Here is a 25788-nt window from a genome sequence, read left to right on the forward strand (position 1 = left end):
AAAGAAAAGATTAAGATAAAAATTAGGTTGTTCCTTGGAGCTCCACGGAATGCATATCTCCACCAGCCTGGATTGCCTCGCCAGGGCTGTGCAAGTCGTGGTTTGCAGCTATCAGTGCACGAGGAAAGTGTGGGGAATAGCCGTTTGGTGCAACTTTATGCATTTGTGGCCCCCTATGGGCAGAAATGAAAGTGCTTTTGGAGGTGCACTCGATAGAGGCCCCTCAACATATAATTACAATTTGGGGTTGATTTTTTATGTTGCCTTCATGATAGCCTATAGTTTTTGTATGAAATAGGCACGCCCACACACTGTTGAAGCCATTAACCTTCTTATAAACCCCAATGAACCCGTCTTGATTCTCTTGATTGATTCTTGATTCATCTATTCTTTGTAAGCATGTTTGTTTGTTTTTTTCTGAGTAAGCTCAAAGTCACCAGAACTAATTCTACCGACCAGCGACTTTAAAAAAGAAGGGGAAAAAACTCTTGTTAGGACTTTCATCATCCATCAAATGTGTTTAATCGCTGTTGTTACTGCAGAATACACAAGAATACATGTGGGAGAGAGCGAGAGAGAGACATACAGACAGACAGACAGAGAGCCACAGTTACAAAAATAGAAATAGTCATATAGAACCACTCTACTCTCCTCCAGCTCATCCATCCATCTACAGCGTCCAATTTACCTTTTTACTGAAATAACACAGCTCCCACAGAGGCTACAATGGATCCAAGGACCCTGAATACTGATGAGCACCATCCATCACTTGAACAAACAACAGCAACCAGAAGCTATAAAAGTTCAGAGCAGTGTAAATGCCCCAGACATTCAGAGCTTAGTGGTTGCTCACTGCGAGTCTTTCTGAATTATTTAATCTTTCAGGCCAGTGCGGAAGACAATGAGGCCCAGCGCTTGGTTTTGCACCAGAGGGACACTAACAGTCATCCTCAAGCAGAGAACAGCATTCGCTTTAGGAAATTGTACAACCCAACCGTGAACCATAACTTGACCATAGAACTTCCCAGCCCAGCTCTCTCAATTTACGGAACCCCGGAGATACCGTTATCAGTTGCTTCTACGATGGAGGCTAGACTAGAAAATACAATGGTAGCAAAAAATACTACACAGCAAATGGAATCGTCTGAGCAGTTTAGCAAGTAGGGATTAATTCACAATGGATTCATGATATAATTTGAAAATGTAATGAGTTTTATATTAATTACTCATTAACAATGAACACTCAAAATGTTTGAAATTAGGGTTCAGTGAAGTTGAATAGACTCTAATGCTTAATTTATGCTGAAAATAACAGATCTACAAGCTCACAACATGTTGCATCCGTGAAGCATTGTGAGCTTGTAAATCGGCTATTTTGGGCTTGAGACACCGTCGTACGGCGGAGAATAAACCTGGCTTAAGTAGAAAATATGATGAATATGTTAACCCATTAAAACCGGGAAAGAATCTGTCATTTTAGATTTTAGCATTAGCTATTCAAAAATAGCAGATACACAAGTTCACAGCGTGTCACTTCGTGCTGCACTGCGAGCTTGTACATCTGCTATTTTTGAACATTTTTGAAAAATCTTGAAAGAACTACTGGTTTAGAGGGCATTTGTAGAATCGGCCTCAGGTCTTAATGGGATAAAACTTCAACTCAAAAACAGTCAAAATAAGAATCTAATGAGGAACTAACTGAATCTCAGGGAGGAGAGACCAAAGGAGGAGTGTTGAGTCGGGCTGCGGTTTGACAACGTGCTTTAGAGCGGAAGGTGAAACAGCATGTGCATAATTGGCTCTACCTTCTTAGAGCACATATTATTCATAGACAGTCATAAATATTGCACAACGCTTTAATATTAAAAGTATATAGGGAACTCTGCAAGTTGTCGATATTTATTTACATCCTTGATCCTTCTCATCAAGCTGGCTTCTAGGGCTGCAACTATCAATAATGTTCTTTGCGATTATTCTAGCGATTACTTTTTTGATTAGTTGAATAATTTGTTGATGTTTTTTTAAAATATATATATATCACTGAATCGAACATGCACAATGGTGTTGTGCAAAAATAGTTAAAATATCAGATCTACAAGCTCTCAACGCCTCGCATTGTGATGCATTGTGAGCTGTACATTGCCTATGTTAACTATATTGATTTTTGTATTTAATTTATTTAATTTGTATTAAGCTTTTCACCTAAATATGGATAGATTAATCGATAATTTTATTGAATTATTGATAACAAATATATAATCGATCAAACTGATTAGTTCGATTAACTGAAGCACCCATACTGGCTTCCCAAAGTCCTAACCTTCCTCCAAAGGACATTCTTCTCTCTTTGAGGGCTGCAACAGCTTTTTCTAATAGATGATTTGTTTTTATGAAATTAATTCAAACAGAAATAAACTATACATTTTTCATCTATACATTATGTTGTGGTTTGCACAGAGATGGGATTGAACCCCAGTCACCCTCTCGGCAAACCACCCCACAACCGACCGTGCCAATAGAGCTAAGCTTGATTGGCAGTGTTGTCTTGTCTGGGGCACTACATAGTTTCAGTGGCTGTGTGAAAGAAGCATTTTGGCTGTGAATACTTTCCGTTAGTCTCTCCCTACTGTCTGTTCTTCCCTCCTCTGGGCTGACACCTCTGACAGGAGAGTGGAGATCGTCTGCCAGACAACCTGCAGCCTCTGCAGCTGCCTGGCCCGGGTGCTAACAATGAGAGAATTGTTTGTACGATCATTCCCAGCCTTTCATCTGCTGTGATCACAGCAGCTACGCCACGGTGGTGATTCCTCCAACTCCTGCTTTTCCAAACTGTCCTGGTTACTGTACTGTATAAAAAATGACATTTTGTATACAGCTACACTCCTACGCAATCCACTCTGACTTTTTTTTTTTTTTACCATCGTTGTCCATGGAATTCCATGACAGCCTTTGTTTTACACAGCAGCTCTGATAAAGACCAAACTGACTCAATCACTTGATCAAAAGAAGAATTTACTCTAAAAAGGCAGCATCTAAATCTTTGATTGTGGAATTTCTTAAGAGTTATCACAGATGGAGAAAGAGAAGATGAAACGGGCAGCCAAACAACATCACTTTTGCTTGGCTTGAGTGCCAAGCCATCTATCATGAAGGAACAACCCAACATCATTCACTGTGAAATATGACTTCTTTCAGCAGATTTCAAAAGAATTGCTGCAAGCGACATCGCTTTAAGTAATGACTTCAGGTACAATATCTGATGAGCATATCATTAACGGATGATGGCTGCTACATCATCTGCAAAGCCATGATGGTGGCTTTGCAGCTGTCATCACTGTCAAGACATTTAATCGTATGCATATTGTACAATGTTTTCTATGCACCATCAAACAATGAAAACGTTTCTGAAAATCTTCTTGAGTCTATATGAGAATATGAGGTCCTTGGTATGAATTGAATACCAAGGACCTCAATGGAAACAAGACCGCAAGGACTTTTTTGAACGGACCTTTTAGACAAAGTATTTTTTTTTTAAATAATCATTTTTGCCTAATAAAATATTAAATCAATCAATATGAGAAGAATTGACATATTGTAGACTATGCATATGTCCTTCACATCTACCAATACACTAAATTGTATGATATAGTATGATTCATGCCCATTCTTCTTCAACCAAAAGAATACATTTTTGTGGATTTTAGGTGAAGCCTTCGTGTGAATGGAGCTGGGGATTGCAGGATTCCAGGTGGCAGTACTTTGCACTCAATTAGTTGAAGAAATCAGGAGCTATATCTAGTGATTATCACCCCACATCTGTTTAGTTACTGAGCCATTTTTCATGTGTACTTAACAGTAGTGTAAAGATAACATGCATTTGAAAGGATGAAGGTTGCAGCCAACCTTCATCCTTTCAAATGCATGTTATCAAATCTCTAATCTCTAATCAAGTCTCTATTTACAGTATAAGTAAACTGCCACTTTCCTTGATTTCCATGATTGATTATTTTAGACAAAAGATACAGTGAGCGGACTACAGAAGATGGTACATTGTTACAGGATTTAAAACAGTTGTCCATCTTTGAAGTCTACATTTGTAGGTATCACATTTATATATGCACATACTCTATCAGTACCACCACCCTGCTCATGTAAATATAAATTATGGAATAAATTTGTAATAATTAGGTCATATTTGGATAGTTAATAGAACTGCAGTTAATGATGGAGGGTGAATGCAAAGTCAATGATAAGGTTAAATGAGCTAGAAAATGTACTCAATAGAGCACAGACATCCCCCCATGGTGGCAGTTGGTCTGTTGTTGTGCTTCAGGCATCACGTCCCCCTTCGGCCAATATAACTTCATGATGCATGTGCCCAGTTAATCAGTTCTTCCTGAGCCCATGATTCAACTTGTTTAAAAGTATGGTGGTGTTATGTTAATCTGTTCAGAAGCAATGTGCATTTTTGTGACAGACCACGCCTACTAACACACCCCTTTTGACAAATTGCCACAAAAAGTTAATCAGTTCTTCCTTGGCTCAGGCAGTGGTGGAAAGTAACTAGTACATTTACTCAAGTACTGTACTTAAGTAAAATTTGTAGATACTTTAGTTACTTTGTAGATTTGAAATATTATTACAAAATATTAACCACTGCAGCCCTATTATAGCTGATCTACAAGCTCACAAGGTGCCACAATGTGACACATTGTGAGCTTGTAGTTCCACTATTTTCATAAGATTTTAATATATTTTACATATGATAACTTGTGAAACGGGACATTCTGCATAATGAGTACTTTTACTTTTGGTATTTTAAGTATATTTTGATGACAAAACTTTTGTACTTTTACTCAAGTACATTTTGATTACCAGACTTTTACTTGTAACAGAGTATTTCTACATGGTGGTATTTATACTTTTACTCAAGTAAAACAGTTTAGTACTTCTTCCCACACTACTCAGGAGCAACCTTTCCACCAAGTTTTGTGCTAATATGTTCATAACTGCTCGAGATATCCTGCAGGTAGACAGACAGATGGAGGTGAAAACATGACTTGGGGAGGGTAATAAAACTAACTGCAAACACATAAATGCTGCAATAACACACATCTTTTTTCTTTTGAACACTGGAAATAATATCTGCCAGTGAAGTGAGAATTATTTGACTTGCTTTCAAAGCTCTTTCACTTTTTAAAGAGCCTGGTATTATGTAAATGCAATAATGCACTCCACCTGTTATAAGATAATAATGAAGGGATGAAAATTAGTTTAGCCCATTGACGGAGGCAAACTGAATATAAAATTAAATGACTTGCACAAAGATATTCTGGCATTGGATGGCGCGCGCGCACACACACACACACACACACACAAAACCCACTGAGGGATGAAATGGGAGAATGAGCTGAGAGTGTCACTGCAGGGCTAAGAAACAGAGGGAGACTCTCTCTCCAAAACTCCTTCTCCTGCCCTACTTAGTTCCTCCTCATTCATCACTTTTATCCTTAACCTTCATGTCCCCTTCACCTCCTTCTGCTCCACCTTCTCCCTTCAACTCCCCTTGTACATTATATAGCCTCTCTCTCTCTCTCTCTCTCTCTCTCTCTCTCTCTCTCTCTCTCTCTCTCTCTCTCTCTCTCTCTCTCTCTCTCTCTCTCTCTCTCTCTCTCTCTCTCTCTCTCTCTCTCTCTCTCTCTCTCTCTCACTCACTCACTCACTCACTCCAAAACCCACAAAGCCCTTTAACTGGTCTTTAAATACCTCTCTATGATTCACCACAAGGTTTTGGCTTTGATTCAACTGAGTCCTGCAGTGTTAAATGTCAGCTTCAGTCTGTAATGCCAACGGCCCTGCATCGTCACAGATCACTGGTCATGCTGCGATCGAGATCTAGCACGCATCACTGTAAGATTTTGATCCCTCAGTAAAGGGTATGTTCTGCATGCTGGAGACAGATGTACATCTTTTCTAAATATGGGCTAGAACCTGACTAGTTTGGATTGCAGATTGCAGAGCATTGGGTTCTCAACCTGGCGGCCGGGGCCCACTGGTGTTTATTTTAATTTTTTTATTTTATAAAAAATAAACATGTTCTGAACATGCACGCGGCCCACCCATCTGACCACTTAACACGTTTTAAGTGATCAATTGAGGGCTGCCTTAACCCATTCAATCCGGGAACACATCTCTGTCATTTTAGATTTCTTGGGCAATTCAAAAATAGCAGATATACAAGCTCGGAACCAAGCACTATGAACATGAACATGTAGCCCTGCTATTTTGGAAAAATTGTGAACATTTTTGTAAATCTTTGAATATATATTGTGTTATATATCTAGAAGCAAAGATTTGAGTTACAAATGTTCGCTTGAAAAATGTATATATTCAAAGATTTGCACAAATTTTCACGATTCTTTTTCAAAAATAGCAGATCTACAAGCTCATAGCGCGGCACTCGGTGCCGCGCTATGAGCTTGTATATCTGCTATTTTTTAATAGCCAAAGAATCACGTGATTTCCTACTGTAGTTGCCAATGCTACTTCCGGGTATACCGCCGCAGGATTTATTCAATTTTCTCCAAACACAGACTGTATCAAATAGAACTATATATCATAAATGACACAGAGTCACCTCCCTGACCGAATCGCCCGGCTAGTTTTTTATTTATCTTTGGCACACAGTTCTTATATGAGTTAAAAAAAAAAAACATCTATGGGAGATGAGAAAAACACTCCCATGACCCACGGAGCGTGGGTCTGACGTCAGGACTTCTATACTCTTCTGTATAACTGGAACAAAGTGGGTGCTGTCATACTGAAACTGGCTAGTTTAACGGACAGTGATGCTTTAGCAGGGGGAAAATGAATAGTCAGCTCCCACTGATTGACGGAACATCATGACCCTGATGGGACCGATTCTTGAACCGCCAATAAGTCATCGAAGACAGCGATGTTTTGATTAAATGGGCTCGTTTCTCTCGGGGAGACAGATTTCTGCTGGGACTGGCCTTGAGCAAATGGAGAATCTAACAGGTCAAAACCCCAGATGGATGGACTGCAGTTTTCCTACAATTTCTCTCTCTTGACTGGTTGTCCCTGAGCTAATAAATCTACATTCATGACTGGCAGCACAGAGCTTGTGCCACCGGCCTCCGCTGCCTTAACCCATTAAGACCGGGAACGTATCATTTTAAGATTTCTTTGGCTATTCAAAAATAGCAGATCTACAAGCTCATAGTGCGACACTGAGTGCCGCGCTATAAGCTTGTAGATCTGCTATTTTTGAAAAATCGTGAACATTCGTGCAAATCTTTTAATGTATATTCTACAAACAGTTATTTTTAAAAACTTTTATGTTGCTATAATCAGTGGTGCTCCAACTTTTCCAGATCATGGACCCCCAAAATGATATATATTTGGCCGCGGACCCCCATCTCAAAATATGTTGTTCCAGGGACGCCCAGAAGCACAGATCGGAGTTAAAAAACTTCGCTTTAAAACGTATATATATACAAAGATTTGCACACATTTTCAAGATTTTTCAAAAAATAGCAGATCTACAAGCTCGTAGCGCAGCACTCGGTGCCGCGCCACGAGCTTGTATATCTGCTATTTTTGTGGGAACTTGAATAGAAGTTCCCACTTCCCAGTCTTAATGGGTTAATGCAACCTTGACTTCATCCGATCCCATTCGCGGCTCCGCCTCTCCTACTACTGTACACACACATTTTCATAAATGACACTAAAGATGAAATGTGAGAGTGATTTATCCGGAGCTATTTCACCCTGCCTCCATCCCAGCTCTCATGGAGCCCACCCTCTCGGAACGCATAAATGAGAGTGGGCTATGCAGTGAAATGTCTCACTCATTCACACCAAATTGATTTTATTCAGTGGTTTATGCTCCCCGAGAACAAACAATGAGCTCGTTGAAGAAGAATAAATTCTTTAAGATGGAGCTGTGCAGCCAATGAAATACTGTAAGTGCTGGGGCCATGCATTCTTAAAAAAAGAAATCAGATTAATCCCTGTCTGTCTCAGGGTTGGTGGAGATTGATTCTTCAAGCTCAAAGACCAAATAAAGCACCACTAAATTTAGCCCCTCAGCACCAACTAACTCATTTCCACCATTCTGAATAATTGGACCCACTTCAAAGTTACCCTGCAGTTCAATCGGCTCATTCACACCACAGAGAGATCATAGATTACTTGTTGTCGCCTGCAAAAAAAGCAAAATGCCCTCATTTGTGGAGCAGTAGTCATCGTGGTCACAGAATACTGCATGCCAAGTGCTATGCCAGTTTATGAATCAAATGTTGCTCAGGTTACTCCTATAGTATCCTCCACCACTGACTAAACCAGTGGTTCTCAACCTTTTCAGGCTGCGACCCCCCAAAATAATCATATTTGGACTGGGGACCCCCACCCCGATAAGCACTTGGAATTGTAGGAGTTGAGGCATTACATTTTCGGTTCCACAGATAAATCTTGTGATCTACAAGTGAATCTTGTGATCTACAAGTGAATCTTGTGATCTACAAGTGAATATTGTGATCTATAAGCTCACAACGCCTCGCAAAGCGAGGCGTTTTGACAATTGACAATTGGACAATTTTCACAATATCTGCAGATCGGCTATTTTCACAATATTTGCATCTCTCTTATATTATTTGACAATTTGGCAAATGTTTCACCAGTTTTTATAGTACAGTTTTGCGAGGCGTTGTGAGCTTATAGATCTGCTATTTTCACAATATTTGCAAATCGGCTATTTTCACAATATTTGCATCTCTCTTATATTATTTGACAATTTGGCCAATGTTTTACCAGTTTTTATAGTATAGTTTTGATGCAATAATGGTCTTTTTATTTTTGAGGTATTTAAAAGGTCTTAAAAGTCCTTATAATTGTCACTTCACTGTCATCTGGGGACCCCCCCAAAATCATCTGGGGGGTGGTCTCCCACAACACCCTTCCCTGCTCCTGCTGGATGTGTTCCCAGCTTTCACCATCTGCTTCAACCTAGCTGCCGTCCATATTTTGGGCATGTTTTCCAAAATGTTCCAACATTTTCAATCATTTTAAAACATAGCAAAAACAGATCTACCAGCTTGCAATGCAATGCGTTGTGAGCTTGTAGATCAGCTATTTTAGCTATTTTAGAAATAGGGCTGAAGTGGTTAATATATAGAAGAAGGGGGCAAGGCAACATGTCATCACTGCTGTAAAGGCCTAATGCACAAGTCCTGTCATCATTTAAAGTATTACTACTTTAACACATTGGGTGCCAGAGGTTTATTAAAATATTATACGTTGAGTGCCAGCATTTCTTCCATCCACTTGCGTTATACATTTCGTGCTGTGAGAAGCCCCGACGCGGAAATGCATGTAAACAAAGCGTGCGTGCGAGACGGCGGAGGGTCCCGACTAACGCCTGGAACAATAATATTTCCAACGCGATCCTCCATTGCAGCGTGATCGCCGATCGAAAACGGCTCGTTTCCACCACATTAAAAAGAAATGGAGATATTAAGCTTTTAATCAAGGAGATAACATTGAAAACGCCGACCGGAAGGATTTTTGACATGGAGCCACATCCAGCCTCTTCTTCTCAGAAACTGCTTGGGTGATGTCAAAGTTTCGTTTTAGCGCCCCACGTGGCCCACATGTATAAAAATAGAATTGGGTCAAAAACGGTCCGGACCGTTTTCGGCACTTCTCGTTTGGACCCTCAAAAACGGTCCGGACCGTTTTTGGCATTCAATGTGTTAACATAACGTCACTGTCGGGTGGAAACCAAACCTTGTATGTCCAAAAACGTAACTTTCCAGGAAATGGAACAAAAATGTTCAGAAATAGTGAAAATAGCTGATCTACAAGCTCACTACTTTATCTTGACGCTCTTGTACGACAAAGTAGGGCATTAAATAATGAAAGAAACATACCACGTTGAAATTCTGAGTTACAAGATATCTGCCTGACAGCAACGATAACAGCCGACAGCTTTTGTCTCGCTTCAAGTGTCCACAATGCATGACTGGGGCGGAAGAACGGCAATGTTTTGGACTTGCAAATTAGACCTTTAAGTAAAGAGTTCCTCTCTGTAGAGACTAGTGACTGTGATGGTGACTCATTCCTTATCTGAAGACACACGCAAACACACACACACACCATGTACATCATGGGAAAAGGTGGTGCTATTATCTTCCATTAGGCTGTGAATATACTAAACACTCCTCTGCGTCTTGATCTGCGCAAAGAGAACAAAAACAAACCCCGGGGGAGAAATGGTGATGTGGTAACACAGAGAGAGTGGGGAGAGAGAGAGACAGAGAGACAGAGAGACAGAGAGACAGAGAAACAGAGTGAGAAAGAGAGCACTTGGAGTTGAATGGGAGAATGGCATAAACCATCATCCTGATGAAGATCCATTTGTGACTGAAACATGATGATGATGATGATGATGATGATGATGACGACCCTTGTGACAGTGGGAGCAAACAGAGTGCAGACTATTGTCTTTACCTTTATGCTGATTTTCTGTTCGTCCTGCACCTGATTATAAGAGCGGATGTGCCTGGTCTATGTCACTGGTTCTCAAACCTTTTCATGTCCCAAATTAATGTATTTTGCCAGGCACCCCCATACAAGATTTGTGTTATTAAAAGTTTTTTTTTTTAATATTGCAATTTAGTTTGTTTTAATCATTTTTTGAAATCTGCTATTTTCAAATAGCCAATTACAATTTAAAAGGTTAAAGTGGTTCAAATGATTTATTAATACATTTTGCTGGGGACCCCCTCAAGGACCCCACTTTGAGAACCACTGCTCTACGTTTCCTGTAGATTAGAATGACATAAACACGCTCTCTCCATGTGTGGAAGATGGATGAAATAAGCACCTGACTAAATCAGACCTCTTCATTTCATGGACATCCTAATCTGAATAAGTCTGTTCTCCGGCAACAGTGGGCACACAGGTGCAACCTTTAATGCAGCAGAACATCAGGAAAGGAAGGAGGCGCAACACTCTCATGCTCGTATAAAAATAAGACTATTACAAAAACCACCATGACATTTCAGTCAGGCTGATATTTATCTGAATTCATCAGATGAATGAGTATACAAAAAGGAAGGTTTAAAATAAGCCCACGCAGGTGGCGGCAATGGACATGATTGCAGGTACACACCCTTGGGTAAGGGGGAGCAGATAAGGAAATGCACACCCGTGGGGGGATAGATAAGGAAACTGGTCATATGTGAGCAGCAAGAGATTGCATAACCATTCCACAAGATCAATAATCAAGATACATCGAAATGCATAACAAAATCCATCAGAAAAATGAATCATATACTGTTCAATGTCCCCCACCTTGCTCCTGTACGTACAGACAATGGCAATTTAAAATCACTGTCATTTTCTACATCTCATTCCTTCCTACTTTCTTTCTCTGTCGTTCTTTATCCGTTGTCTGTCTAGTCTGTCCCTCTCCATTCATCGTACAAGTATATTGGGCTTAAGTGGTTAAGACAATGCCTCCAGACAGCAGGAACAGTATTCTATCTGAGATCTTTTCTTTACAAGGTGATGTTACAGGGAGCAGGGGGATCACAAGCTCTATACCAAGTTCTCCCACTAAGAGGATTTGCTTGCACAGAATTTAGCAGCAAAACATTCATGTCTTTCTGATTCCAGAGAGGATGTTTTCCTCAAATGCTTTCTCAAAACTGAGCCTTACAAGTTATGAAGGTTGTAACCTTACAGAAGAATTGCTATGCATTAGCATGGGCATTTTCAGCGGAAGTCTGCTTCATATTCATGGCAGGATAGGATTGAAAAAAGTACTTTTTTAATTGCATTCTCTCAGCCCATCAGATGTGTTTTTCACTTCAGCAGTATCGTGGAGAATGTTCTCGTAAGATGGAGATAGACCTGGGAATGAGCTTCAAAATCTAGTACAGTAGCTATTACTTAGTTACGTTATTTTCTCCATCAAATTGTGTTTTATCCTCAATTATTTGTAACCTGTATATGATTTGGCATGAATAGGCAGATACATCTCAAAAACAGAAAACAATATATTGTATATCGTTGCTGTCGGGTGGAAACCTCCCGTAACCCTATATATATATATATCACTTTGGCAACTTCACCAGCCTTACCCCCCGAACCCATGGTCTTCACCCGACTTGGCCGGGCATTGAACCCTGTCCCTGACCTCCCAGTCTCAGGGAGGACACTGTAACCACAAGGCCAGTGAGCTGGCAAGATGGAGAACTTACTTGTTTTAAAACCCAAGGGCTTGATATCATTCATAATTTGCCTTGTTTATCAGTAGAGGTTGCGTATCACACAACAGAGCTTTAACCCATTAAAACCGGGAAAGCATCTGTGTCATTTTAGATTTTAGTGTTGGCTATTCAAAAATAATAGCAGATCTACAAGCTCGAGCTTGTACTTCTGCTATTTTTTTAACACAAATCTTCTCTTCTGGGGGGGTCCCTGGCACAAAACATATTCAGATGTGTGGGGGGGGGGGTCGTCCATGGACAAATATACATACATTTGGGGGTATTTGGCACAAAAAAGTTTGAGAACTACTGATTTAGAAGGCATTTGTAGAATCGGCCTCAGGACTTAAAGGACCATGCCGGTGTCACTACATGTCATTCTCTACTTTTAGTTTTTAGCATTAAACTGCACTTTAGAATATTAATTTAAGTTTTGTGTTACTTGTATTGATCCCCATGGGGAAATTCGTCCTCTGCATTTGACCCATCCTAACTATTAGGAACAGCCACCTTCAGTGTCTTGCTCAAGGACACTTCTAGCCAGGAGGAGCTGGGGATCGAACAGGGGTCCTTCTGGTTCCCAGAGGCTGCTCATACCTCCTGAGCCACTGTCTGCCACCACTGCAGCCACTCAGGTGACTGTGCTATTTAAATACACACGATCCATCTTCAAGATAAGATTTAAATGCAGGACTTGAATGGAACAATTTTACCCATGCAGTGTATATTAAACTCCTGGTAAATGGCTGGTTCGGCTTGTAGTACAGAAATACAGTAGGCCTATTACTATTTTTTGTGAAGATAAATGGCACAATGGTTTTCACAATGCTGAATTACCTTTGCCCATAGCCTTCAACATGAATGGTAGTGAATGGCACTGACTACTAACTGAAAACCGATCAAATATTTATCCAAGCAATCAATAAATTAAAAAAAGTTTATTCATATCAAATTTCTAACACAAAAAAGCCATTCAAATTTCATCACATACGTAAGGCATAAAAATGCAAGTGATTTATGATTACAATAAAGTAGAGAAATATAAAAAACTAGAAAAAGTGCTCCTCGGAGCACAGGTCTCCGCCAGGTCAGGTACGTTATTGTGGCCTCCTGGTGGCGCTATAATAGGCCAATGTGAAAAGGATGCCATTTATTCTTAGCTCGTTCACGGCAATCGGACACTGCATTCATGATTTGAGGCATTTTGTTCCAAAAATGTGTTTTGTTAATTAGACCTGCTGGTGGCGCTATAACAGGCCAATGTGAAAAAGGGTGGCATTTCTTCCGTGGCCTAGTGGGAATGTGTTTGTGGAATTTCACGGAAATCGCAAGCTGCGTTCATGATTTGAGGCATTTTGTTTAAAACGGACCGATCCTGCAAATTTTGGAAGCCAACCTTAGCCAATGAGGATGGAAAATGGGAAATCGGACAGATCTGTGTTGATCACATGACTATAGAGATACTGTGTACCGATTTGCATGACGTTTGGATAAAATCTGTAGGAGTAATATTAAAAAATGGGTTTTGCACAAATCGGCCTCCAGGTAGCGCTATAACAGGCCCATGTGAAAAATTTGAGGCAGAGGTTCTGTATTGGCATCCAGGGAGTGTGTGTGCACAGTTTCGCAGCGACCGGGCCAAAGGTGCCGGAGATTAGCTGCTAACACACGGACAGGACACACACACGGACGGACGGACGGAGGAACATACTCTCTCGCCATGCCTTTTGGCCTGGCGGAGACAATAAAAAAGGCAAAAAAATGTAGAAGAAGTTCAAATGTGGCCAAAGTTGTGAAGGTATCTGGTCCTTGAGCAGCTCCACTGGAGGCGTTTGTTAAATGCTCTGCTCAAGGGAACCATGACAACAGTTGTCCAGAGAGGAGAGAGTATTTACTCAGCCTGTTGGGAGATTGAAACCAGCAAACTGCCAGTCACAAGAGCACGACTCTGATCTTTTTTGCAACTATACTGCCTTGTAGCTATTGTACATCAATGCAACATCCTGTTTTAGCATAGCATTCAATGAAAATCCCTTCAGGAGCCAGCATCACACATGCACGTTTACACACACATGGTCTAATGAGTAATGACATACACAAACACAACGGTTTATTTATGCAGATGTAGCCTATAACTCTCTGAAGCTTTGTATTATGTTAAACCCCACCCCATCCTTCTTTCTCTCTATCTCTCTATATATTTATCTCTATCTAATCTATCCATCCATCCATTCATTGATTTCTTTCTCTCCAGTCCACTTCCAAAATTGCAAACTTTCATTTTATTTCCTTTGTAAAATCTCTTATACTCTCGTCTAGTCTAAGCTGTCCAAAATTATGCATAGCCTATTCTGTGGCAGCAAAGTGCAAGAAGTAAAGAAAGAAAAGAAAATATACTTAGTCTAATGGATTAACAAATAGATACAAAATATCAGTGGCCATGGAGAAAATATAGGGCAGGCTATGGGTTATTATTACGCCAGTTATTTTCTCCTCTCCTCGCTGTAATACCTGTGGTCAGAAAGGCTATTTTGAATAGGCTTTTCAAAATAATTGGAGGTACCTGACTGTCACTGTCGCTGAGCACAAGAGGTCTAACAGTCTAAAACCGTCCATGACTTGTGTGAGCAAGCAGACAGTCTTTCAGAAGAAGTAAAACAATCAAACAAACAACGTTAATCACGCGTCGCTGGTACAAACAGGACCCTCCAACCAAAGAAAATGGATGGACATGGATGGACATTATAGGGGAAATATACACTATCGAAAAACTGAGGACAATTGTTACACAAAAATTGGGAAAAGTGGACTTTCTTCCTTCAGCCCATGGATAATGTATATAAACAAGAAATAATAATAATTGTACTGAAGTAATAACTGTAGTAGAAGCCCCTTTGTCTTGTATTGTCTTTCCTTTTAATGTTTGTTTCCTTGTATGTTTGTTTGTCTCTTGAAATATTTTTTTCCGATGATTGGAATAAGCTACAATTGCTGACATCATGTAAGTTATGGATTGGATCAATAATGGTTAAAAAGTTGCCTGCTGCCGTGCTGAGTGCTGACCATGATGTCCGGAGGGACAAGATCCTGATCCTGCGGTGGTGACAGTGACAACAGTCCGCAGGCTATGAGCAAATGCACCGGCGAAATTCACTTTTCACTGCAACATTGTTGGACCAACCATATTATAATTCAGTGAGATGAGAGAGAGACGACTTCACTTAAACTATACATGCACGAAATGTAGGATCAAAAAACGCCTATTGTTTGTAGCCTACTTTATTTGCCCTCGGCTCAACGGCTCGTCCACTTCAGTAACAGTGCAAAGCGCACAGTGCTGCTCACCTGCTGTTATCCCGCACAGACTGAAGAGAAGGAATGCGATCCGTGCACTAATTCCACTGGGTACTTTATTGTCCAGATGATCCATGGTGAAGTGACAGGATGAGAACTGACTGTCCCGCTTCGTGGAGGGGACAGAGACTTTGGGTGGGTGCCCCCCTCGATCGCTTCCACTCCACGTACTCCTCCTCGCTCTCTCTCCCTCCACAGCTCCGGACAGTGTGGATCAGGCGCGCCTTTGTCTCGCGTCCGCGGCAATGTAATGTAAATGTGTCTCAAGCCATCAGAGAACACGAGAATGTTCTCAAATTTAGCAGCCGCTGTACAGAGTGAGGGGGGGGGGGTAAGGGTAAGGGGAGGAAAAGAGGGATGAGAGAGAGAGAGAGAGAGAGAGAGAGAGAGAATCACAATTTTGGTTACTTAAGTAAAAGTATCAATACTGCAATGTAGAAACACTGTTACAACTGAAAGTGTGGAATTCAACATTTAGCCTACTTGAGTAAAAGAACATGATATCAAAGTATTGGTACAAAAATGTACCAAAAGTAAAAGTACTCATTATGCACAATGTCCCATTTCACAAGTCTTATTTCATCTTTTATTTTACAAAATAAATGGGTCTACATGTTGGTTACATTTATATAGCCTACTCTTAATTGAATTCACCAGCGTAATCCACACAGCATAAGCACTGTGCTCAGACTGCACACTTGTCCACTCAGCATCTACTTGTCCATGAGAAGGATAATAATCCACATGGAATAATGATGTGATCCACTCCATTTCAGCTGTCCTTCATACAACACCGCAAGTGATGTTCTCCAGGTCAGGGAAAGTTACCACAGCTCCAATCTCTATTCGACTCACAATATCATGTTAACTATATCAATCAAAGTCTGATTACTCTCCCAGTCCCAATGCACTGATTCATGACACTGTCAAGTCTATTTTATGTCTCCCTCACTCTATGTCTTCCCGATTCGATTTGTTCCCTAGGAAGCTGACATATTTGCTTAAAGCTGACATATTTTGACAAGCAAGGTGAAGGTTGCATGCCTGAGGCCACACAACTGCTGTTTTTCCTTTACAAAAGTGTGTGTGCGTGTGCATGTGCGTGTGCGTGTGTGTGTGTTTGTGGGGTCAGGGAGTGTCATGTCCTGGTGTGGCCTGGGCCCCCTGGTTCAGCTACAAGCCTGAGGATCATTCTTGTGTAGCAGCTTTACTACAGGGATGGAGAAATTAGAAAATGTATGTGGAAACCTAGAACTCCACTTAATGTTACTTTAAGCAAAACATTTTATGTCATTGTGGCAGTAGATTTGCAACCTGCTGCATGCACAGTAGCCTGGTAAACCCTCCCTCCGGAAATCTCACTTGTCATTTATTTCAGGAGTGAGTCTGGCATGATCGCCCATTCTGCAATTTTGGCTGTGGGCTGGAGTTGGGCGGGAGTAATACCGTTGACTGACAACCCCTTCAGCCAATCAGCAGTGTTCCCCTTCAGCCAATCAGCAGTGCATTTTTACCACCTCCAGACTAATGTGACGCAACGGGACTTTTGAGACGGCCATGCCCAAAATAGGTTGCCTTATTCGGATACATGCGTGTCACTGCCCGCCCCTGCCGGTTCTCTGAATTTTTATTTTTAAATAGGCTCTGTCATGATTAATTGACCACATATATGAAGTTAAAACAACTAAATTCTATCCAAACGGTATCTTAAAAGTAAATTCCGTGCCTCAAAAAAGAAGTTTGAGAGCGTTTTAAAAACGAAAGTAAGAAGTAAAGACAACGCACAAACAACAATGGCTGCCGTTCGTTTTTTGTCGGCTGCACTCAGGCTGCACTCGGCTCCATTCGGGCTCACTCGAACTCGCCACCTGATTGGCCAACTTTTGCTGTCAATCACAGAACGATGAGCGACGACGCTGATAGGCTCGTTTTTTTGGTAATGCGCTAGAAACGCCCATACAAGCCTTCATGCCAGACTCCTTCCTGAAATCAAATGGAAATTAGATTTTCCGGAGGGAGGGGCTTTACCAGGCTACATGCACAGAGCCATGGTGTGGCATTCCAGTGCTACATTTGTAATTAATTTGGGCTGATTGGCTACCAGTTTTTAAAAGAGAGTCAATCAGCCCTCTTTGCTTGCCCTTTGTCTTGCAGTGAGACCAGGGCCACGCCACATGGGCAGATAACGAGCACTCTGAAAAGAGACTTGGGCTGAGCAAGTGATCTGAACCAGGCTCAATGTCCTTTATAGTTTATTTACAGATTATGGACTATAATAACCAGTGTGGTTTCATTCTTAAAACCGGTGTCAAGTCCTCCATCCACTCTCATTATACTCTTGTACTCATTACTCCAGAAGAGCTTCTGAAAGACATCCAATCTGGTGTTCTAAGAACCCTTGACCTTTCATTGCCACTCAGAACTGTAGAGTAAGGAGCGAGGGAGGCTGGTCCCCAACCAGAGTGTAATGGAGAAAAGCTAAATGCTTTTGTAATGAATGGTAATGTTGTGTGGATACTGGATAGTTATGTACACTCACATTTATTCCAATCCCATACTCATACAAGTAAAATATTCTTATGTGAGGCACAAGTGAGGATGTATAAAATAATTATTTAACACCATCACCCTATTAGTATAACAAAACATGTGATGCTATGGTGCGCTGTTCAACGGATGCACAGGACTAAATATTCTCGTCAAGTTAACTTGGGGAGAATGCTCTCTCGAGTTCATGAGACCAGAACGCTTTTTTTTCTAGTTTGAGACAGACTTTTACTTGTAGGTCCTCTCTAGCAAGGTTTCCCATCTCCGAAAATGTCGTACCAAATGTTCAAGTAAGCATGAGCAGAGCAACTATTCAAAATGTTCAATAAATAACGGTTCAATAGCTCTATATTCCCATCATTGGTACAGTGTTCAGTAACAGGGGTCTCCCCATCTCTCCAGCTCTTTAGAAAACAGAAAATAAATTATCCAGCTAATTTTTATTTTGCTAAAATAAACATAGTTTAGCGAGTCAAAAGGCTAACAAATACTGTACATCTGCTCCATACCTGTAGTTACTGAAGGTCAGAACAGAAGACATGTTGCTTTCATCAAGGTCATGTTTGATAGCCGTACCAGTTGGTCGGCCATAGTAGGATACTACAGTACATGAAAAAGGATATGTTATGCACATCCCCAGTTCTTTGAAAAAACGCTAATAAACAGCTGACATTTGGGGAGAGCGAAAAACGGGCTTCGGTGTTCCGTGTACATGGTAATGGTCAATGGCTGTGTACAAATGCAGATCAATTGCTCCAGCCACTGAGGAGAACCGGGCAGAATAAGTGTTGGGGACGCACGCACAGACAGACGCACACACAGAGCCACAGAGCTTTGTAGAATTGCAGGATGATGATATAAAAATATATACAGTAGCTATACGGCCATAGTACTATAGCCTTCATATAGCTTTCAGCTTTCTGTTTGTCAGCAAGTCACCGATTTTACCCCACCTATATCCAGATTTAATACATGATACATACTACATAATGATACATAATGGGTTTTAGCCCAGCTTTCTGATTTGCATTTCAGCAATTTCAGCAAAATAGGTTTCATCGCATGCTTAGTTTATTTACTTTAAACTGAACAGAAGATGCGCAAGCATGATAAAAATCCAATAAAGAATAAATAACAGTGTCTCAAATTAACAGGTATTGGAACAGCTTTGAGTTGTCACATAATATCTAATGAGCTTAGGGTCCAGGGGCAGATGCACACACAGCATGGCTGCTGACAGAATGCACACAGAGGAAGCAGTGGACTGTTTAACCACTTACACCCTCCATTCTAAGTAAAACTGATCTGAGTTGCACTTGCAACTGTACTTGGTATACTCTTTTTTCACTCTACACACCAAATCTCTTTATACAAGCTCACAACTCTACACGATAGATCTGCGTCCCCCCCAGAATAGGGATGCTGGGGTTCAAGTGGTTAATGCAATATCTGCCCTGGCTACGCAATCAGGCCTGGCATGGATATGCACTCCACGGAGCACCCCTTGCCCATGTAGACTTGTTTTCCCCAGTGAATTTCTTAGTCACACCAACATTGTTCTTGTGTGTTATTCTTATTAGAGAAGACTATAAGGGTTGCAACAAGCAATAGACTATATGCCTGTCTACTTCAGTGCCTTCTGACAGAGAGAGAGAGAGAGAGAGAGAGAGAGAGAGAGAGAGAGGGGAGGGGGGAGGGGGGGTGCAAGTGAGTGAGAGAGAGAGGGGGATAGAGCGAGCAACAGAGAGGGAGAGCAGAGAGCACGAGATATAATGTGCCGTCACTCACTCAGATAGTAAGAGGCTGCTCTCAATTCGCATTGCATCCACACTTCCAATATTCCCGACTATCATCCAACATAATGTGTTCACAATCATGGCACTTCCTGGTGGGAAACCTCATATCCAACACCACATCACAGCACTATGCTTTACAATTCATCAGAGAGAGAAAGAGTGATAGAGAGAGAGAGAGAGAGAGAGAGAGAGAGAGAGAGAGAGAGAGAGAGAGAGAGAGAGGATGAGAGAGGATGAGAGAGATGCAATTTGACGCCATGTCGTCAGACAGTAGTAGCCTATTATTATTTGGACATGTCTTCTGGTGGAGATCTGTGCTTGACTGAGTTTCTAGTATTCCATTGGATTGACTTAATTCAATTTACTGGATTGAAGTTAATTGAGTCCTAGGGCAAGAGATTTAAACAGTGTAGAGACAGTTATCAGAATGAAACCTGGACCTTCAATGCCACGGTTTCCCAATCAGTGGGTCGGGACCCATCTTTGGGTCGCGGACTAATTTTTATGGGTCACGAGTAAATATCTCCTTTTTTTCATTTCATACATTTATGATTATATATATATATATATATATATATATATATATATATATATATATATATATATATATATATATATAATTTCAAAAGATTTAAAGGGGTTTCAAATAAAATCATAACTTTTGATCAATTAAAAACAATTCTAACATTTTTCAAAGATATTTCACAAATAAAAATAAAAATCTTCCATTAAAAAAAGCGACGTGTTGTGAGCGTGCAGATTTGCTATTTTCACTAGTTTGGGTCCCGGGCAAACGTCTAATTTCTCTTTTGGGTCTTGAGCTAAAAAGTTTTGGAACCACTGTGACTGTGTTCTATACAGTGTGTAGAGAGTGGAGACCATTATCAGAATGAAAAGTGGACTGGGCTGTCTGCAGTGTGTTAGGCTCACCAATAGAGGGAGTCATTACCACTCAGACTGTGGCTGAGAGACCATTAAAACCTGCATGGAAATATTTAGCTTTTAAATGAGGGCTAGACTTGATTCATCAAATAAAATAAAGTCATGCATGGTAATTCATGCTAATAATTGAACATTTAACAGTTTTTAATACCAGATGTGGTATTGTCACACCACACCCATCTTACACACTAACAATGTTTTTGAATTAAGAGTGTCACAGCAAGGGGCATAGCATACTGTTTACCTATTAGACCAGAGTACACAACATTGGGATTATCTGATTCATCATAAAATACACTACCTTATTTTACTAAGCAGAGTATCTGGCTGGCAAGGTGCATAGGACCTGTTGTCTGTCCGTCTGGCTATTGAATGGAGAAATAAACGTTTCTCCATCACTGGCTTCTAGAACATACTGCATTGCTGCGTGTTATTGATGGTCAAAAACATAAGTTAAAGCTGAATAATTATGTGAACACGATCTTTTTCAGGGCATTGCAAATATCTCGTCGACTTTTCCATACATTCAGGGCTACTGCAATGTATGCTCTGCCACCAAGTTCAGATGAAATCTAACATAACCTCACAGTTGTTTATAAGCCTTGATTTATGAAACAGGGTCAGAAAAGACAGCACAAACAAGGAAATAAAAGTGGGATTAGTTTTCATCTTTCATCTGGATCTTTGAAACCTTCACATTAGCATCCTGCAGCCAACAGGCCACCAGGGCTCCTGTCTAGGCCTTTGGCAGTCATATTATTGACCGGTTCAACACAGCCTGCTGTTACAACACGAACATTCCATGCCATACTACGATTATCATACTAACCAACCGGGATTTAAAACTTGTTTTTGCTGAACTTATAAGCATGAATTATACCTCATCCTATAATGGTGTTACCTGCCAAAAATCGTGAATGAAACACGTTGTGTGCATGTACATCAGCTATTTTCAAAGGTCTCCGTGTGACACCTTTGTACAATGGAGTAGGCATATATTAAGAATTGGACATAAAGAACTTTTTGTCTTTAACTCACAATCACACCAAGTAAATCTCAATGACCAAAACAATGAACACTTTACAGCCGCTTCTTCAGAATTAGATAGAACTAGAAAAAGTGCTCCTCGGAGCACAGGTCTCCGCCAGGTCAGGTTATTGTGGCCTCCTGGTGGCGCTATAATAGGCCAATGTAAAAAGGGTGCCATTACTTCTTAGGTCTTGCACGGCAATCGGACACTGCATTCATGATTTGAGGATTTTAATTTTGTTAAAAAAAAAGTTTTAATAAATTAGACCTGCTGGTGGCGCTATAACAGGCCAATGTTAAAAGGGTAGCATTTGTTCCTCAACATAGTGTGAATGTGCGTGCAAAGTTTGACCGCAATCAGACGATGCATTCATGATTTGCGGCATTTTGTTCTAAATGGGCCACTCCAGCAAACTGTAGATGTCAATCTTAGCCAATCGGGATGGAATATGAAAAACAGATCCGTCTTGATCACATGACTATAGAGATCATGTGTACCGATTTGCGTGAAATTTGGATAAAATCAGAAGGAGTAATGTAAAGAAATATGTTTTACATAAGTCGGCCTCCTGGTGGCGCTATAAAAGGCAGATGTGAAAAATGCAGGATAAAGGTTTTTCCTTGACCTCTAGGGAGTGCGCATACAAAGTTTTACACAGATTGGTGCAGTTATAGGTAAAAACACGAATCAGGCTGTTATAGCGCCACCATGAGGCTGATTAGAAAAATCTCAAGTGGAATTTCTTCCTCGGCCTAGTGGGAATGTGCGTGCAAAGTTTCACGGAAATTGAATGCTGTGTTAATAATTTGAGGCATTTTGTCCAAAACAAAGCAGTCCTTAAACTTTGGAAGCCAATTTTAGCCAATCAGGATGGAATATGAAAAATCTGAAAGACCGGATTTGTTTAATGACTATAGAGATACTGTGTACCGATTTGTGTGATGTTTGGACAAAATATGTAGGAGGCTACTGTGAAAAAATGTGTTTTGCAAAAAGCGGCCTCCTGGTGGCGCTATATCAGGGCCATGTGAAAAAAATTGGGGCAGAGGTTCTGAATTGGCATCCAGGGAGTGTGTGTGCACAGTTTCGTTGCGATCAAGCCAACAGTGCGGGAGATTAGCCGTCCACAGACGGACGGACGGACGGACGGACGGACAGGGGGTAAAACATACTCTCTCGCCATGCCTTTCGGCCTGGCGGAGACAATAAACCTTTTAAATCCATGTGTCTACAACAACACAAAGCAACAACGGTTTGATTTTAGTCAATGTTGGATGCTTGTTGTTAACTGAGTTATCTGATCTGAAACCTTTACCACTTTCCACAGTGCCATTTAATGGCTCCAATAAGAGGAATCTCACTGTGTATGAAATCGTAGAAATAGCACTTTCCCCTTCCATTTCACCGGTATTAATTACAGATGTGAGTGCCTGCCATAACCATTACTGGCATTCGCCCCGTGTGATACACATGAGATCCATTTAGTGCAGTAAGATAATACCCTCCAAGGTATTCCATTGATCAAGGCTCTGTACTGGAACAATGCATTTCACCGTAGCTGCAATTATACAGTGCTCACAGTTTTGTTTTTCATGATCTATTTAGGTAGGTTAGGAGTGGATGAAAGCTCTTAATGAATCCACAAATTTAATTCAGTTTCTTAATTAAAAGATTGCTGAGAGGAACTTAATCAGAGTCCAACCTTTGAGATGGAACAAAGCAGTAGCTCTGTGTGTGAAAGCATGACAATGTGAAGATTATATGGCATGGTGTTATCAGGCAAACAGTGGGTGATTAGATGTCATAATGACCAAGTTAATGATGATGACGAGTCTCCTACATGGAAATACTTGTGCAATGTTTTTGCGGTCATAATTTGTAAATATGAATATGCACAGTAAGTAAGTAGCCTACATAAGCAGAACAAGCAGTCAGACGGAGGGGCAGGCAAATTCACCTGCACGCACACACGAACAGACTCAGACAGGCAAATGGATAGATGTGCATACAGACAGGTTGAGGGATGGTTATTACCTATAGGTCGTGAGTCCTGAGCAGTTGGTGGCTGACAGCCGAGCTCAACATGAATTCAGAGACGACACCGGCCCCACAGGACTCCGGTCATTAATCATCAGAAGCGTGACTTGATCAGGCCCGGCCAGACTAGCCTGCAGTGTGTTCATCCAGGCAGCCAGGGCTGTGAGGTGGTCACAGAGGTGGCTGTGGCTGGTGACCACTCTACAAGGGGGTCCTTCCTCTGATCTGGTACATGGTGAAGCAGCAGAGACTCAGAGAAAAGAATGTGCCTGATCTCTCCATGGAGCTTATTATAGCTCCATGGAGAGAGAGCTATAGTTATTATAGCTCAATTCAGGCAGTGTCCTTAATGTGATGCTGAATTGAGTCTATTTCAGTCTGGGTGTTTACTTCATTTTCCCAGTTATCTGAAATTTGATTTAGAAAATGAACCCTCGTATATGGATGCTAAGTTTCTGCACTGCACCAACCTCTTGTTGCTACCTTTTCTAATGAATCTACTGAAATCACTGATGGGTGATCTCACTATTCTGAAGTGGTTGATGGAACACTTCTTGCAGAGATAGCAAAGAGCAAGCGAGCGAGTGAGTGAGAGAGAGAGAGGAAGGATCCATTTGAATGTCAAGTCACTAGAGGGAATCAATGGGGCTGTTTGCCTGCTGTTGACTCATATCAGGTTTAATATTAGGTTAATATTAGGTTTGCCGGGTCAACCAGCAGAACCACAGCACATAAAGGAAGAGAGGGAATCAATCAGAGAAAGGAAATGGACTGTGGTAATTGAAACAGACTGAAATATATTGCTGTAATTACATTTGTGTGTTCAATTACGCTTGGCATGATTGAGGAACACAGCAGGGTGAACTGTAATTCAGACGAGTGTTTTCAACAATAGAGCGTGTTTTCAATACATAAACGTAGATTATGCACGTGAGAATTAATGTTCTACAATTAATTTCAGCTAGATTGACTGCAGTACATCTATCACCAGTAAATCTGGCTTGGAGATTGCGAATGAAAAACGGAATGAGTCTGACTACTTGACTGACAGACAGGTTGAGCATTCATTTGCTGAAATCCAAGTGCTGGTTGGTTTCATTTGGAACGCAGAGGCTTCTGTGAATGGACAAGGGAAATGTCCGTACTGTTGCGTCGTACAGGTAGGCTATTAGGGCTGAGATTAAGTTCTTGGGAACTCTGGCGTATTGAGTGTGTTGCGAAGCGTGATATTAGGCAGAGCACTTCACGCCATGATGCCTCAGACCCGTAATAACCCTCGAGCATTTCCACCCCATTGGCTGTGACTGACAGGGCCGCTCAGCTGAACCAAATGTTTCTAAAGTAGGGGGACGCTTCGGTTTGAGAGTTTCACTATAGGTCTGACATGATGGAGAAGGGGGGTAAGAGGCGTCAGAGCAGTAAACCTGCTATATGCGAACAGACAGAAACCTCTCTATGGATCACTGGACAAAATGGAGTAAAGTACTAGATAAGCCGGATTTATACTTTGTCATACAAAGTATAAATCGTCACATGTAGACGATTTATAAGCTCACGTAAGCGACGTGTCAAACGTGTTATTTTCAGTGCTTGACCCCGTTGTACGATGGTACATAAATTAGGTTTTAGGACAGAGGACCATGTCCAAGTCTGGTCACATAATCTAGCTCTATGAAGCAGTGGCAATCATTTTAGAAAGCCCCGGAGCACTGTTTCAGTTCGTCCAAACATATGGAAAGACATTACTTCTATGCATTGTGACAATTAGGCAATTCTAATAACACAT

At 41.0% G+C, this 25788-nt stretch overlaps 1 protein-coding gene across 1 annotated transcript in view; it reads right to left on the bottom strand.

The window, feature by feature from the left end:
* The window catches only part of LOC308086986 (contactin-associated protein-like 4), a gene marked incomplete at its 3' end in the record, with an annotated part of 149545 nt that extends 125525 nt beyond the window's left edge, over nt 1-24020 (bottom strand). Inside the window, exons 1-2 of the mRNA XM_080430626.1 lie at nt 24000-24020; nt 15642-15958 (exon numbers count right to left, since the gene is read on the bottom strand). Coding sequence (XP_080286752.1) covers nt 15642-15726 — 85 coding nt within the window. The 5' untranslated portion in view covers nt 15727-15958; nt 24000-24020. The remainder of the gene's footprint in view (nt 1-15641; nt 15959-23999) is intronic.
* Nucleotides 24021-25788: the final 1768 nt, after the last annotated feature.

This window comes from Gymnoscopelus braueri (assembly GCF_963280865.1).
Source record: "Gymnoscopelus braueri genome assembly, chromosome: 6".
Taxonomy (NCBI): Eukaryota; Metazoa; Chordata; class Actinopteri; order Myctophiformes; family Myctophidae; genus Gymnoscopelus; species Gymnoscopelus braueri.